This window comes from Colossoma macropomum, unplaced genomic scaffold (assembly GCF_904425465.1).
Source record: "Colossoma macropomum unplaced genomic scaffold, Colossoma_macropomum, whole genome shotgun sequence".
Classification (NCBI taxonomy): domain Eukaryota; kingdom Metazoa; phylum Chordata; class Actinopteri; order Characiformes; family Serrasalmidae; genus Colossoma; species Colossoma macropomum.
The window spans coordinates 8,415,715-8,432,476 of NW_023494790.1; the positions used below are offsets into that span (position 1 = coordinate 8,415,715).

Genomic DNA, 16,762 nt, shown 5'->3' on the forward strand with positions numbered 1-16,762 from the left:
AAATATATATTAACAAAAATATTTGGTGGTGAAGTTTGCCCCTTACTAGAGATTATACCCCAACAATTAGCATCACACAAACTGCATATCTAATCCATCTCTAACTAACGTTATTCTGCGATAAAAATTATTACAGAATGCACTATTTCTTTACTATGTCCAAGCACTTTGCTCTGTTGTTTGTATACTATCTTAAAATACCATCCAACAGTGATTATTCTCCCAGAATGTGTTTAGATTATGAATGCATCACTTTTCCCACTTGTTTATATGAGCTTGTACTTTGCCTTATAATCTCTGCAGCATGTTTCAAATCTAAACTCGACAGATTAAAAGGTACTGCATTTCATTATATGTGAGTGTCCTAAGCCAAGTCTAAACAGATTAGTTGTAGGTTTACTGTTAGGTTTTTTTGGCCCAGTGCTGCAAAGTGCAGAACCACCATCACGCATGAAGACTACCAAACACTCTCTGTAGCAGACATCACTCTCTGTCTTGATGAATTTAATGTCTTCCCCATCCCAATCCATATAATGGAGCTTCCATGGGTGCTGTGGTTGCAGTGCAGCCAGGTAATGCAGAAAAGTCATTAGCTTAGTAGTGGCCTATTGCAAGAACATGTTAGCTAGCTATCTAAGGCTTTCTCATTTGCACCTGAAGTATCAAGCTCTGCCCTTGTTCAACACACTCAACTGAACTAATCAAATAATCATCAAGCACTTAACAACTGCAGTGTAGAAGCATCCCAGGACTGATGAGACTGAGCTAGAACCACGCAAATATGACAGAGATGTTTCTTTAATTTTGTTATAGCGGTGGGTGGTATACTGGTTATACTGGATTGTTCATCAGTTATGAGTTTTATCATAACCTTATGCAGGTATGCAAGAAATAAGCACAGTTGACACAACGTACAAACAGTGCAAACCATGGTAATGTTAGCTGACTTAGCTGAGTTGCTGAGTCATGGATGTTTCAGTCACATTTTAAAGAAAAATGAAAGCCAGTCCCATTTGATCACCTCCTGCTGTTTAAATTAATTGCATCCTAAATCTACTATATTGTCAAGGCAGCAGGTATAACGGATTGGCTGTTCTTTGGAGGGTAGCCTTAGCATGGACCAGAGCCATCAGAGCAAATGCTGAGCTTCTGTTTCCTTCAACACAGCCTGGGAAGCTGCCTAACTCAATCAGCTGCATCAAATGAGGCCTCAGTGAGGGCCTTGCACAAGAAGCTGTGGACCAGCTGGTACTGATAGCATGAATTACTGTAAAAATTTTAAAATTCCAGCAGTGTCTGATGGTCAGAGGCACAAGTGTGTGATGTATGTATGAGACAAATGACTTAAGAAATCCAGCCAAGCTGAGGTTTCTTATTAAAATGTCCTGTTCCCATTCCACATGGTGAAGCTGTTACAGGTGTCGTTCCATTTAAGGTGGAATGGAAAATGGACAAAAGAAGCTACTGAAGAAGGAAACAATGTCAGACTTGTAGAAATCCAGGTGTGAAACAACATTTAGCACCATTTTTGTCAGAAAGCAATACTGACTGATACTGAAGCAATACTGGTTTATTTACATATTGTGTAGTACTGTTTTTACTATTTTGCACAAGAAAAAATATTTCAAATTTGCTTTGTTGTTCAAGATGTTTCTTATTAAAAAAGTGACAGCATTAGAATAATACTGTTAACTGTCACTGTTAACCAACAAAAATAGGTTTATTTCAGCATCTGAATCATTTTATTTGAAAAAAAAAAAAATAGTATATACCATAATGTATACCAAAATGGTCAGAAATTTTAATTATGCCATGATATAAACTTTGGCCATACTGCCCACTACTAAACACCACTATGCCTAAGTGTAGAAAGGGCACGATTTCAACAGTGTGTGCTATAAAATGTAATCTTGCTTTAGTGTTTCAATTTTCCTTCAGACTCTTTCATAAAAAAATATACAACTCAGGCTCCAAAAGGAACAGCACTTACAGGAAAAAATTATTTTATCGTAGCTTCATCTTCCAGGTGAGAAATGATATGGTTTAAATGAGACATTCACCACAAATGCATACATATTAAATACGTAAAAGTTATTCTCAGAATTTGATGAGTTTGATCAACACTAGATGGCACAGTAGACTAGCACAAGGTACCAGACCTTGCATATAACCAACTGTCACTCTACTGTCACTTTGCACATTATCCTTTGCCTCACTGGCACTTAACCAAGGTGAACTTTTGCTATCCAAGACACTATCATGGTTATACTTGACCCCGTATGTTTGGTAGAAACAACAACAATTCATCTACAGCACAATCCCGGTGCTGAATTAACTCATACAGTTTCTATTTGTGTCAAGCTGGTGTTGGTAAATACTGTAAATGTTGACTTAACACTGGAGTATATGGGTTATGATTATTTCAAAACAGAATGGCCATATGTAAGGAATGCTAAGCAAAGTGAAGAAAAAACCAAAGTCTGTTTTTCTATAAAGACGGTTAAGAATATCTTTGAGTGCCCCCTTCTGGACACTATAGCAGTGGTCTTCAACCCTGGTCCTGGAGAGCTGCCTGTCTGCAGAGTATAGCTCCAACCTGTATCCAGTAAACTGCCCTGCCACTTACTTAACTTCTAATACATCTGATCCAGCCAAATCATTAGCTTAAGATACCTGTTATGAATATTACTTATGTGAGAACCATCCTATGTGAATCATCCTATGTCTGAAAATGGCTCATATTTCATGTTTGTATGCATTTTATAAGATATATTTCTGTGAATGTTAAGTGTATATAATTTCACTATGTTTCACTATAATGAGATGGAATGACAATAAAATGATCCGAAGATAAACTAATTATTTTGACGAGTGTTCATTAGTTTGCAACTAGTCATACTTTTAAGGCTTTTTATGGCTTTAACCCCTCAAAATCCCAGGCTTATTACATACTAAGGCTCATTATTCAGTAACTACAGGGACTTCAACGCCAACTGGTTGAGCTATTCTTAGAAATGCGCAATAAAACTTTGGGCCCGCTCAGTCTATTAAATCTTATATTTAGATTTTTGGCAACAATCTCAGCTGTAAGAATCACATCACTAATGTTTTGCTTATTAAAGCTTATTATTATCTATAACATTTTAAAGGTCCACATCTTTCTTTCGACCTCTGGCTGTGAGAGGTTGGTTCATGTCTTATGTGTCAAACAGACTGTATTACTGTAATGCTCTGTTTTCTGGTTTTCATAAGAGCTCTGTTAGTTAGTCTAGAATGTGACTGTCAGGTTCCTGGTGCATACTAGAACAAGAGACCATATAACGCCTGTTCTTAAAGCACTTCACTGGTTACCTCTGTCTCTTAGAATTTATTATAAAATCCACCTTTTAGTTCTTAAACGTCTTCATGGCTTTGCCCCTCCATACCTCTATGATGTGATTATTAGATATGCTCCAGTTAGATTACTTAGACGTGTTTTGTGTCCCGATCATGTCTGGATATACTTAACTGGATTCTGTTTACACTGTTCTCTAAAGTGCCAAGATGAGATCCAACACATGCTTTTTGTCATATATTTGTTGACTTTTTCCCCCGTTACGATATGAGTCGATAAGACTGTTGGGTTGGGAGAATTCCAGAGTTTGTTTACTTGTTTATTCTCTCACCTGTGAGTCAGGACTCAGTAGATGCATTTCTGCCCATGTAATTATATACAGAAAACAAAAATGCATTGTGCTTGGACACTTGGCCAAGATCCATCTCTGACCACTTCAGAATGTAGTTTGAGTGATCCAGTCGTAACACACTGCACCCTGGCCGTGTTAACATTTGGTTTTAATGCAATCAATTGAAAAGCAAATGTGATCTGATCACTGAAAATGCATGTTGATGTAAGATGTAAACACTGAGACCTGCGTTAGTCCTTCCTGAAACTTGGCTAAAGAACAGTTTAAAAAGAGACTTAAGACTCACTCATTTGTTGCTGCTTTTAATTAGGAATTGTTCCTCGTATCTCAGATGGATGAGCAGTTTGCTTGGTTATTTCCAAAAATAAAACCCCAGCATGCTAAATAGTTTTGTGGCCTTCCACAGCCAGTGTCCAACTTCTTTGAGGGACAAATTACAAATGACAAGGCACGATGAGATCAGTGTAATCATTTTTATTTTTCATTTTGAATCCTTATTATGTGCTTTTACTGTTGTTTCAAATTCCATCGTTTCATTTTTTAATGCTCATTGAATTTTTACTCATCTTTTGAATTCCTTTTCACACTTTAAAGCACTTTGCTTTAAAAAAAAAAAGTGAAGACTTGTTTTGAAAAGTGCTGCATGAATAAACAAACAAAGCACTGAGCCCTACAACCACAAAAAGAACAGAATGTCTTTAGTATCTTGGGAGGAGCTAGATAATTATTCAACAGTCACATGATCAGAAGCTTTTTCAGCCTTTCAGTTTCACAGAACTGAAACTGAAACTACTAGATAAGCTTGTAAAACCTCTTGCTCTCTACCAGGAGCATTCAACACTCGACTGAGGAGGAAAGAGCCTGTCGACCAAGACTGTTTGCATGTGATACTGCAGCTACTTTATTATTTTTTATTAACCATTTCAGGTTATTCTTAATCAAATGTTCTTGAACTAAAAGAAAGAGCAGAATTGGCCAGCCCTGCGGAGGACACATCTGAGTACAATGCTGTTTTAGATGAGGAAAAAAAAAACACAGCCTAAAGATAACAAAAACTCACAAGTAGTTATTTGGAACTACTACCTGCAACATGGGGAAGTGGAAAGTTCATTGTGGTGAGTTCTTTTAATTTACTTTTTCCTCTTCGTGAGTGAAGTCTGGAAGCATTTTCTCTGTGATTTAATCAAATACTGTTATATAAAGACTGACTATGTACTAATCTAAGTTATATTTTATTGTGCTTATTTCACATTTACAATGTGAATTTTTTATACATAGAGACGAGCCGTTTCAAAAAAGGCAGTGGTGGTCATTTCCCCCGGCGCTTACCCTTTAAAACGGTGTACAGACACAGGAGCCCCGCCCAGACAGGTAAGACTCGCTCTGAGTGAGAGGACTGCTGCAGTATTTTTCCACTCTGTACGTGCAATTAGTTATTTCCCCTTATTGTTTGTACAAGCTGACAAGTTTATAGGCACAAAATGTATAAGAACAGCCATGGATTACAGTGAATAGCTAAACAAACTCTCTTTACAGTCCATACATTATTACACATTTTTGGTTAATTCCAAAAATGAAACTCTGACATTCTAAATAGTTTTGTGGCCTTCCGCAGCCGGTGTCCAACTTTTAAGGGGGACAAACTGAACAATTTGATCAGTATTATAGTTTTTATTTTTTATTTTCAATCCTTATTATTACATGCTGTATTGTTGTTTCAAATTCCATAATAATTTAATGCTCATTGAATTTTGTACATGTTTCAAACTGCTTTTCACGCTGTAAAGCGCTTTTACATGCAAATTTTGTAGTTTATAGGTACAAAATGTACAAGAACAGCCATGGATTACAGTGAATAGTGAAACGGAGTCTCTTTACAGTCCATGCATTATTATAGTTTTACTTTATCACAAAACACACTCTTTTGACGATGAGAACAATGTAGTCATTGGTGCCACAGGGTTACCTGCTCACTTTCACTGCATGTTTTATTATTAACTGATTCTTTCGAGCAGGAAGAGAGAGCTCCACTCGAGAATCTCATCATCATGGTTGGCAAAGAAGAGAACATGATTCCCAGCTGTACAAGTCATATATTAGACAACAGAGCCTACCCACATGCATAGGTGAGGATTTGCTGAATTATAAATAATTAATTATTATTAGTCTTTATAATTATTATTTATATTAATACTTGAGAGAAAGTGCTAAACTGTGGGATTTTGGACACCAATGCCAGAAAGCACAAGTGCAGGTGTATTATCAAATCAGATCAAATGATATTTATTGTCTCATCTCATTATTATATATTAAAAATATATACACATTAGACTCTAATTATACACATAAATATACACCAGTATTGCACCTTTTCCAGTATACAGGTTTTGTAACAGTAACATAGGTTATGAAATAAAAGCTATGATATGTACAGTTGTACACATTCCCACATATGCAATTAGTGAGTCCGATAAATGAGATGTAAGGTATTCCAGAATATACAAGCATGTCAATCTATATGTGCATGTATAGATTTGTTACAGTGAGATCAGAGTGAGTCTGTTTGGGGTGTGGGTATGGTGTGGATTGTCCATGGTGATCATCACAATGATGATTCAGAGGTGTAGTGACAGGTGTATTAAGATTATACCACCAATTATAGCAATTGTTGATTTGTTATAATTCAATTCTAAAGCAATTATGACACAAAAATGTATTAATTAGAAAGTTTATTTACCCTACATAAAGAGAAATAGCTCCAACCTGGCACTGCTGCATATAAATGCAGCTGTGGAAAATCTTCAGGATGTCTACACTGGAAATGCCAAGTCTTCTTGTCAAGACTAATCATAAATAAACTACAATCTCATCAGCTAATAGCTTGAAAGAACTAACTACACATGTTACACATATGTAACAGATTTAAAAGTAATGTCAGCTGCTCTAAAAACATAATACAACCAATCCAAACCTATTGCAGGCTGTAGCAATGTGCTTATAAGGAAGGGTCATACAGCTCACTTTCCTTCACCTCTTGGATTAACTTCTCCTCATTAAGGGAGTAGAACTTTCACAATGAGGTAGCCAGTTTACACCCAGTGAATTTATTGGGGTGACAAAGGAAAACTAAAACAGTTGTTCATTCAATATTCTTCTTTGCATAAATTAAAATGTGTTTAATTTATTCGACACAGTTACTGCTGAAAGTAAAACTGAAAGTCAAAACTGAATTGATGTAGTTGTTCATGAGGAAATAATGTAAACATTTGAATCAAGTAAATTAAATGGATCACTTTTTTTCAGTACATTAACGTTAATATTTTAGGTCATAGAAGTTAGGCCACCCTCGCTAGAGGTTACTGACTAAGCTTGCCAAGTATAAGGTAACTATATGAGCAAACAGTCTCTAGCAAGGGTGGCCTAACTTCTATGACCTAAAATATTAATGTGAATGCAATGAAAAAAAAAAAGAATGCTTTTTTAATTCACCTAATTCAAATGTCAAAAATGGAGGTGTAAACAAGCATTATGGTTTTGTCGTTGACGCTCGCTTGGGTCGCTTACTGCCATCATAAATCTTTTCAGCAGGCTTCACACTTGTAATAAAGTTGTAGCTGGTACATTTTTAATGGGTGGTTGTTATTGTTGCCTTACTGGCCAATAAAGATTGTCGTGCCATTATTAGGAAATATTTGCACTCGTAGAATGCCTCTCAGCCAATCACATTGCAAAATTGGAACGAACTGTGGTACAATGATAAAATAACTGTGAATATTAATTGTGTTGTATTTACACTGCATATAAATATCTTGTTTGGATAAGTAACTTTAATCTTGTTGACCTCATAATGAGAAATATAAATATAAATACATTTAAGATGTTTTACTAATTTTTTGCAGTGTATAATGTAACTTTGCAATCTTTTAATCACTGAAGAGATGTCATTATGCTTACTACATCCAGCTCATAAAATCACATAAAATTATTCCTGTTTTTATTTAGGAGACCAAAGAAGATCAAATGTCAGGACTGATTTGCTGAATATGATTGTCATGGACTTACAGCCGCTAAGCCTTGTTGAAGAAAAAGGATTCCAACACTTTGTGCAGATCCTACATCCGTCTGCTGACATTCCACTAAGTACCTCTTGGATTCGAGCTGAACTCTTAAAAATGTATGAGCATACGAGACAGAAAGTGCAGCAGGAAGTTAGTAATGCAAAAGACCTGGTGCTTTCCGCCGAAATGTGGATCTCAAGCAAAGACGCCTCCTATCTCACGGTAACTTGTCACTTCATCGATGAGAACTGGGAACTGAAATCGTACACGCTTGAAACGGCACATCTTCTCGGTGAGCACACACCTGAGAATGTCCATCAGCAGCTTGGGAGAATTTCAACTGAGTGGAAAATCATGGATAAAATTCAGGTAGTGGTCGTGAATGTAGATGGCATGAAGAAACAAAAAGCAAGGTGGACATACATGCCTTGCTTTGGCCACACCCTCAACAAAGTTTTCAATGAAGCTATGGATAACTCAGACTGGAGAGGTTTGCTGAAGAAGTGCCGCCGTATCGTTGCATTTTTCCACCAGAAGAGTGAGGCATTGAGAAACGTTCAGTTGACCCAGTCTCCTGGTGTTGACTGGCTTCCTGTGCTTACCATGCTGGAAAACATCTCTGACCAGTGGCTGTCCATTTCCACAGAGTTCATGAACAGGCAAGAGGAAAATCTTTGGCTCAATGAAAAAGAGAGAATGATGCTGGATAGTGCAGTGGTGGCAATCAGGGTCATCAAAAAGGTCGTAGAGGAGTTGGGCGAGAGTGGTTACAGTTCAGTCTCCAACATCATACCTCTGTGCGACAAACTTCAGAGCAGCCTGGAACATCTGGGGCGAAATGGGAACAAGGTAGCACAGAGGCTTGCTGAGAGATGTGGCCATCACATGGGAAGCATCAAACAAAATGTACTGTTCTCTGTTAGCACGGCCCTGGACCCAAGATTCAAAAGCAGTGTACTACAGCACTTTGAAAAAATCAAAGCTTGTATCAAAGAAGAAATGCGCAAGCAGGGAAGCGGAGCAAGTAGGAGTGGCTGCAAAAAAGAACATGGCGGCAAGATAAGCTATGAAGATGTACTTCTACATAGATACTCGGCAGAAAGCGACACATCGGGAACTCTGAATCCTCTTGAGTTCTGGGCAACCAAAAATGATTTTAAAGAATTGACCATAGTTGCCCGCAAATACCTCACTGTGGTCTCCACTGCTATTCCAATAGAGCGTGTTATGCAGCAGGAAAAATCCCAGCTCATTTTCAACAGGAGAAAATGTGTAGAGCTGGAAAACATCAATATGATGCTGTTTCTGAATAACAATCATGCAAAAATATGAGACGAGGGAACAACATTTGTACTTTGCCTATTCGGGCAAGTGTGACAAAACGAGAATATCAGAAGAGGAAACAACACTTGTACTTTGCCTATTTGGGCAAGTGTGACAAAACAAAAATGACGCACAGTGTGTTGCAGTGGAACTGAGGACTGTGTGCAGCATAGATGATTGAAAAGTCACATACTATTAAATGGATAATGCTTTTTTATTCATTTTTTATTTATGTTTCTCATCAATTTATAGTTAAAGCTCTGCTTTTTTATCCTAGTGTAGTCCTTGATTACTTTGCTTATGGTTGTGATTAAAAACCTTTACTGCAGCGCAGTAAAAAAAAATATTTGCCCCCTCCTGATTTCCACTATTAGCATATTTGTCACAATAAATGGTTTCAGATTTTCACACAAAATAGGACAAGACGATCCACAGGAAACACAAAACACAGTTTAGTCAATTTATTGAAGGAAAAGAGTTTTGCAACAACTATATCACTCGTGAAAAAGCGCTCATGTGCTTCGGATTGTTTTCTTGCTGCATAACCCAATGGCGCTTGAACTTCAGATCATGGAAGGATAACTAGACATTCTCCTGAAGGACTTTCTGGTAGAAAGCAGAATTCATGGTTCCATTAATCTGGCAAGTTACCCAGGACAAGAAGCAACAAAGCATCCCCACACCATCACACTACCACCACCATGTTTGACTGTTGATATTATATTTTTATTGTGAAATGCAGTGTTAGCTTTATGCCAGATGTAATGGGATCTTTGTCTTTGAAAAAGTTCCAGTTTCAACTCACCAGTCCACAGGAGATTATTCCAAATGGCTTGGAGGTCAACAAGGTGTGTTTTAAGTTTGAGATGAGCCTTTATGTTCCTTTTGATTAGAAGTGGCTTGAAACCTTTGCAGTGTCTTTCTAATGGTGAAATCATAAACGCTGACCTCATCTGAAACAGGCAAGGCCTGCAGCTCCTTAGATGTTTGCCTGGGTTCCTTTATGACTTCTTTTAACAGGCTAGCCAGCTGGTAGGGGGTCAAATACTTTTTTTCACACAGGGCCAGTTGTTGTCTGATAACTTTTATTTATATATGGTGTTATGATTTTAAAACTGTATTTTGTGTTTACTGAGGTTGTCTTGTTTAAAGATCTGAAACAGTTAATTGTGACAGATTTGCAAAAATCAGCAAATCATTTTTCACAGCACTGTACGCTCTTCATTTCAGCCTGTGACTTTTTATTAAAACAATCAAATGTATATTTTGATTCATTTAAAACATAACACATCTGTACTAATTTTATACAGTTATATACAACTTATATAACTGCTAATATCTCTGTGCTTATCATAAGATGCTTGGCATATAATGACATGTAAATGGAATAGAAAATAAAAAAATAAACAAAAATAAAATGTGTAGTTATATCTTTGACCACTAGATGGCTCTACAGAGCATGGAATTTGACCACCATGACATGATTTTTCTCTCTAACAACATTTGTTTTTGGTTTAAAACTTTGGTATATCACGTTTGTGACAAACTACAGAACTTATTTTTATGCTAGTAGCTATGTAGTAGCTATGTAGTTATCACTAATACTAATATGGCCCTAATGTAATGTAAAAGTCCTTAATGATTTACTTTGTCTGGCAGTTTAACAACTATGAGGTCACTTCTTGGTTATTAAGTACACCTACCTTGTATCTACACTCATTGTCCATTTTAGCAGATTCACATACAGGTGCACGCTGTACCATGTCAGTGTCACTGCAGTGCTGAGAATGATGCGTCACCCAAATAATACCTGCTCAGTGGTGGTGCTGTGGAGATACTTGCCACTAAAAATGAGTAGTAAACACAGAAGTAAAGAAGTAAACATAACAGACTATTTATTTTATTTTTATGTACCAGCCTAATTAGTTCTAAATAGTCAATCAAGGCCTATTACATTAACTAAATTCTGATACTTTTCAACCAGAGGAGTATTCTGTATTTTTTGTACATGTCCCATTAACTGTATTAACGTTTGCACATGACACAAATAGTATTTTATTTTATTTTTAACCCCTTAAATGGCCAGGACCCATTGGCCCACACTAAAAAAAGAATAACTCAACCCGTTTACATTAAAGTCCCTGTAGGTACTGAATAATAAGCTTTAGTGTGTAATAAGCTGGGATTCTAAGAGGTGAAAGCCATTTAAATATCATTTAAAGTGTCAAATTTGTGCATCACACCAAACTACAAACTTTGATAACTGTAAATAAACAAATTTTAATGTCAAAACATGATTTTCTGTATGGTAAAGGGGTGAAATTCATCAAAATAAATGCATAAAGTAATTGTTTATTATATTATTGAAATGTACAAAAAATATTTATTTTGGCTAGGGTTGCCAAAACATTTGCATATAACTGTAAATAAATATAGTCACTGCCTAAAATCTCCAGAATATTACCTTTACTGGACTGTGTAAGTTAACGTGAAGCAGTTTTATTCAAAGTGATTTTGGAGCATATCTATTTCCAGGGTTTACACTGCAGAAACAGGTTTTCATGGAGCAACACACACATGCGGACACACCTGGATGTGAACTTGGCTGTGCTCCTGTGGATAATTGCTTTAATATGTTGCCCAGCTCCTCTCACGCCGTGGCCGGCTGTGAAGGGGAAAGTGTGTAATCGTGTTAGCTGGCTTCTCGCCTCTCGGAGTAGAGGATCAGAGGAGGAGAGAGAGAGAAATGACAGATGGGGGAGAAGATGAGGGTGCTCATTTTGCAAGGTGAAATATTTGTTTCATCAGCATGCTGCAGCGTGGCTCATCCAACTTACAAAGGGCTTGATGCTAATCAAGCGAAATGGGGTTGTTAAAGCAAGGAAAGCATAAAACTGAGCAGAAATAGAAAACTGCTAGAACTACACAATTAACATTTAAACCCTTATAACAGAGCTTGCTGCTCAGTGCCAGATTTATTGTAGGTTCTCAGTAGTAGTATTTGCTTTAAGTACATTATTTGTGAAGAAAGGGGTCTGTAGACACCAGCTCATCCAACATTTCTTCTAAAATCAAGGATATTAATAGGGAGTTTGACCCACCAACCTCCCCACCCCGTCCTGCCCTTGCTGTAGCTATTTCTCTAGGCAGGCTTTAGCTTCATGCCAGATGTTGGAACAATGCTGTCAGAATTTCATGGCCTTCAGTTACAAAAGAATTAGTGAGGTCAGGTACTGACGTTGGACGATCAGGTCTGGATCCCAAATGACACTCCAACTCATCCTAAAGGTATTGGCTGGAGCTGCATCACTTCAGAGAATGCAGTTCCACTGCTCCATAGCCCAATGCTGAAGGGCTTTATACCACTCTAGCTGATGCTTGGCATTGGGCATGGACACCTTAGGCTCATATATGACTGTTCCAGAGTGTCCGATTCTATTGGTCAATGTTTTTCTATGGAGATTATACAAGCCGTGTCAGCAATGCAAACACCATAAAGTAGCTGAATTTACTAATTAGAAAGGGTGTCTGGTACATTTTTGGATTATTATGTGGACCTTCTCTATAGGGAGTAATGATTTATGCCCAGTCATTTGGTTGTTTGTGTTACATAGGTTATTTAGATAAGTAATTTTTTGTCTTATGCTTATAGTTTTAAGCTCTCATCTTCTACCATTCAGTAAATAGGTGACTTAGAGTGGTTTAGAGAAAGTTCTAGCACTTTCTGACTGAAAAATGTGCTTTGATAATGCAGTGTGTATGTATGTGTGTGTGTGTGGGTTCATGGTCTATACATTGATCAGCCTTACTACCTTCTGAGCAACTCTGTGCAGTGCAGTGATCTCTTAAATCGATGGTTCTCTGATCTGCTGAAGCCTTTACATCAAACATGGCTTTGCTCTGTGGGTGCTCTGCTTAGCCCAGTGCTCCAAAGTAGTTTAATTGAACCCTGCTATATAATGTTGACATAACCATGATGTCTCCTGGATGTCATATGCTGTCATGAGTTGTCATGACAGATTAGGTCTAGTAATATAACAGTGTCATGTTTCTATTTCTGGTATATATCATGGCAGATGCCTTAAAGGTCATTTTATTGCATGACAAGGCTGACGTAATGCAAAGATGTAAGACATGATGAAGATAATATGGGGTGGTGGTGGTGACAATGCCATAGCTTTGCTGTCAAGATGCTTCTCCTTGTGGGCTATGCCATGGAATGGAGAAATCCTATCCACTCATTGTTCCTTATTCCCCACAAAAATGTGACAAATCTGATATTTCATTGTTTTCCATGGAACAGCAACAGAATATTCTGCCACCACCAGCGGTAACATAAGCAGTGTATCACAGCGCACAGCAGAAAATTCCATGAAGAAATTTTGCCACGTTTTCCATCAACTAAACCGGATGTTTTTTGGGAGCCACGGATGCCAATCATCTCATTGTTGAAGTCCATCATTATACAACAAATAAGTAAAGTAGTGTTGAGCTTTCTCCTGGCTTCTTCATCTTAAATAAACAGTTAACATTGCTAAAACTCTACTCTGATAACCATTTTAGCTAGTGTCACCATATCAACATTTTCATGGCTGCATGCTTCTATACCAATATGAGACATGAAATTATGTTGTTGTTTTTTTCAATATCAACATAAAATGCAAACGTAAAAACAGCATTCCATTCATTTGGAACAAATGGCTGGGAGGAGTGGGAGAGATTTGTAATGTTACAAAATGTTGACATTATGTATTTTTGGGACAGTTGCACCTGAACACACCTCAGAGGGAAGAGATAAAATAAACTGAAATTTCTGACAATTGAGAAATAAGGGGGCAGTACTGTATGAGACCCCCCCCCCAAAGAGAGAGTGAGTGAAAACAGTTCACATTAAGGCATTTAGTGTCACTGTGTACTCAGCCATGCAGACAGCATAACACACACTCCTTTCCACCCATGCTCAGTGTTACATAATACACTCAATGAAATGTTATATAACCACTGTAAGGTGTTCTTCGCCAGATATATATCTTTAACAAGTAGAAATTATGTCTGTACCATTCCTGAGGAAAGACAGAGGTACCATGTTTATATTTAAGCGTGAGAAGCCTAGAGACCTTAATTACCTTTAGGAATCTTCAAGACATAAATCCAGTTGACTCCATGTGCTACAGGGTCAGCGTTGCCAGGAGATTACTGTGGAGAGTTGTAGCACTTAATTGTTTGAGTCTGACTAATTATTTGGTATTAGCACTACTCCCAGAAAACTGCTCCCTGGTGGGTACTTGGCTTGGCCTGGCTGAGGAAATTGGCTGGGTATTCTGTCTACAGTTGATATTTATAGCTTCATACGGACCCTCTGGGTGGATTAGGCTCAGTTCACACCTGAAAAGCACTTATTTAGTCTAAGATGAACCAGTACACAAGGCAAAACCTATTTCTATATTTGTTTTAAACAAAATATAATTTGTTCAACCCAAACCAGAAGAGACAGACATCAGTACTCTGCATGTGGAAGTGAAATTGTTGATGATGATGAGTCATGTTGCTCTATGCTACTGAATTCTATTCAGTATTTTTGTAAAACATTTTAAAATCAAGCATGGTTGAAAGGCTATGTTTGAGAAAATGCTTGAATTTTCAGATCAAACAACTAATTTCAAAACAAATTTCATATTTTGATTCAGGATACTGCAGAAAACTGGATGAAGACTGAGGACGAATGGGGTGACACCCATGCTAGTTTGCATTAGTCAACATGTAGTTACTAAATATTAAGCCTTACAATGTAATAAGCCTGGGACTTTAATAGGTTATAATAATAAAAATGTTGATCAACTTAAAAAAAATATATAATTTAGCAAATTTTACATATAGACAATAATGGGTTAAGCCCTCTTCAGCACTTGAATACAGGTAGAGAGTTACAAAAAAACGTTAAAAAGAGTTTGGCTACTGAAGAGTACAGCACCACCAATCAGCCACAGACTCAATGCCCATGTTGATTTTGCACCAATGTGACAAGTTAGTGTTGATGTTGATAGAAATGTCTAAGCACTGTCCAGAAAAGCTGTGGATTTGGAATTTTTTTGTACAGTAGATTCAAAATTGAAGAGTCAAGCTTTTGCCTTTGTGAGAACAAAATGCTGCTCTATGTTGCTTGTAAACAAGGCAATTAGAATTAAATTTGCCAGAGTCACACAAATTAGCAGTTTTGTTTTTAAAGTGTGTCATGCTTGTCACATTGTATTGTCTGCTGTCACACGTTTTTCTCATTTTCATAAGATTCCAAAGCACAATTTGTCCTTTTATTTATTCCTTTGCTGTGCAGGCTCTGCCCCAGCTGCTCATCTACGCTCTTTAAAAAATGATGGTTCTTCAAGGGGTTCTTCAAAATGGCTCTATATAAAGCCATGAACACACAAAGAACCCTTTGCATGATTAAAGGGTACTTTGCATTGCTAAATCATTCTTCAGATTGATGGAGAATATCTTGTAGATGGTTCTTTATAGAGCCTTTCTGAAGAAGGGCTCTATATGGCACCAAAAAGCGTTCTTTAATGTCATGCCTATAACATTAGAAGAATGCTTTTTTGTGCTTTATAGAACCTCTTTCAGAAAGGTTCTATATAGAACATACATATAAAAGAACACCATATAAAACACATTCTCTATCAATCTGAAGAACCATTTCATGATGTAAAGGTGTAAGGTGGGCTTAATGACAGATACAAGGAGTGTGAGGGGCATGAAGGAAGAACTCCGTCACAGAGAGAATAGTGAAGTTGACAACCACCAACTTGCAAACTATCCTATTTTATTAAAGCTTTCACAACCAGAGACAGAAAAAAACAAAGTTTGAACCCCTTACAAGGCCATGGCCCACTGACAGGCCCAGTTTTATTATGTACTTCAATAACCTAAGAAGAGCTTAGCCAGTTTACATTGAAGTCCCTGTAAGTAATAAAAAGTAATATGTAATAAGCCTGCGATTTTAAGGGGGTAAACACAACACTTGATTGCTGACCCCCCATTTAACTGCCTAGTTAATATAATAGCTGACAACATACTATGGTGTTGACTAATTAACCAGAGTCATGCCTTTTACAGCACTAGTGCAGCCATGTAAATGTTGCCATGTGATTGCAGGTGCTGAAAAATTGTGGATGATGAAAGGAAAGCTTTGACAGTTTGTTTGATTTTTTAAGGTGGAAAAAATTCAAGTTTGTTGGAGTTCAGTACCTTTGGGTTCATCCTGTATTATAAGAAGCCTGAGGGCACCTGGCTTCGAAGTTAGAGGACCTAGGCTCCTCAGCCCCCCAGTTGTTATGCCACTGGTGTTAACATAACCAGAATCACTTCAACAGACTGTGTCCTATATTCAGTACAGCTTGATAGTTGGTGGATTGTCTAGTTACACAGGACTGATCTCTCAGCTTCCACAGCCCATTGAGAGCAACCACAGCAGCTAGCTCTCAATACCGAGGCAGCCTCGCTCCAGTAAGATGTTCATAACATATACCATTGTGATGCAATGATGCAAAGCAAGTTGGTCAAAAAAACCCAGCCAGTCTGCATTGTATCAAGCCAGGTGTTGATTAGTCCTTACAGGCCTGTGTTAAGTTATACACATCTAGTAGTTCTCAACCTAGGGGTTGTGACTGCTTGAGAAATTTGCCTCCTTTAAAGCTCCAT

At 37.4% G+C, this 16,762-nt stretch overlaps 1 protein-coding gene across 1 annotated transcript; it reads left to right on the forward strand.

The window, feature by feature from the left end:
• Positions 1-4,475: 4,475 nt before the first annotated feature.
• On the forward strand, positions 4,476-10,450 carry si:ch211-152f22.4 (zinc finger BED domain-containing protein 1). The gene is made up of 4 exons (XM_036572029.1): positions 4,476-4,801; positions 4,965-5,057; positions 5,702-5,812; positions 7,689-10,450. The coding sequence occupies exons 1-4, from the start codon at positions 4,777-4,779 to the stop codon at positions 9,074-9,076; spliced, it is 1,617 nt and encodes a 538-aa protein (XP_036427922.1). The 5' UTR covers positions 4,476-4,776; the 3' UTR covers positions 9,077-10,450.
• Positions 10,451-16,762: the final 6,312 nt, after the last annotated feature.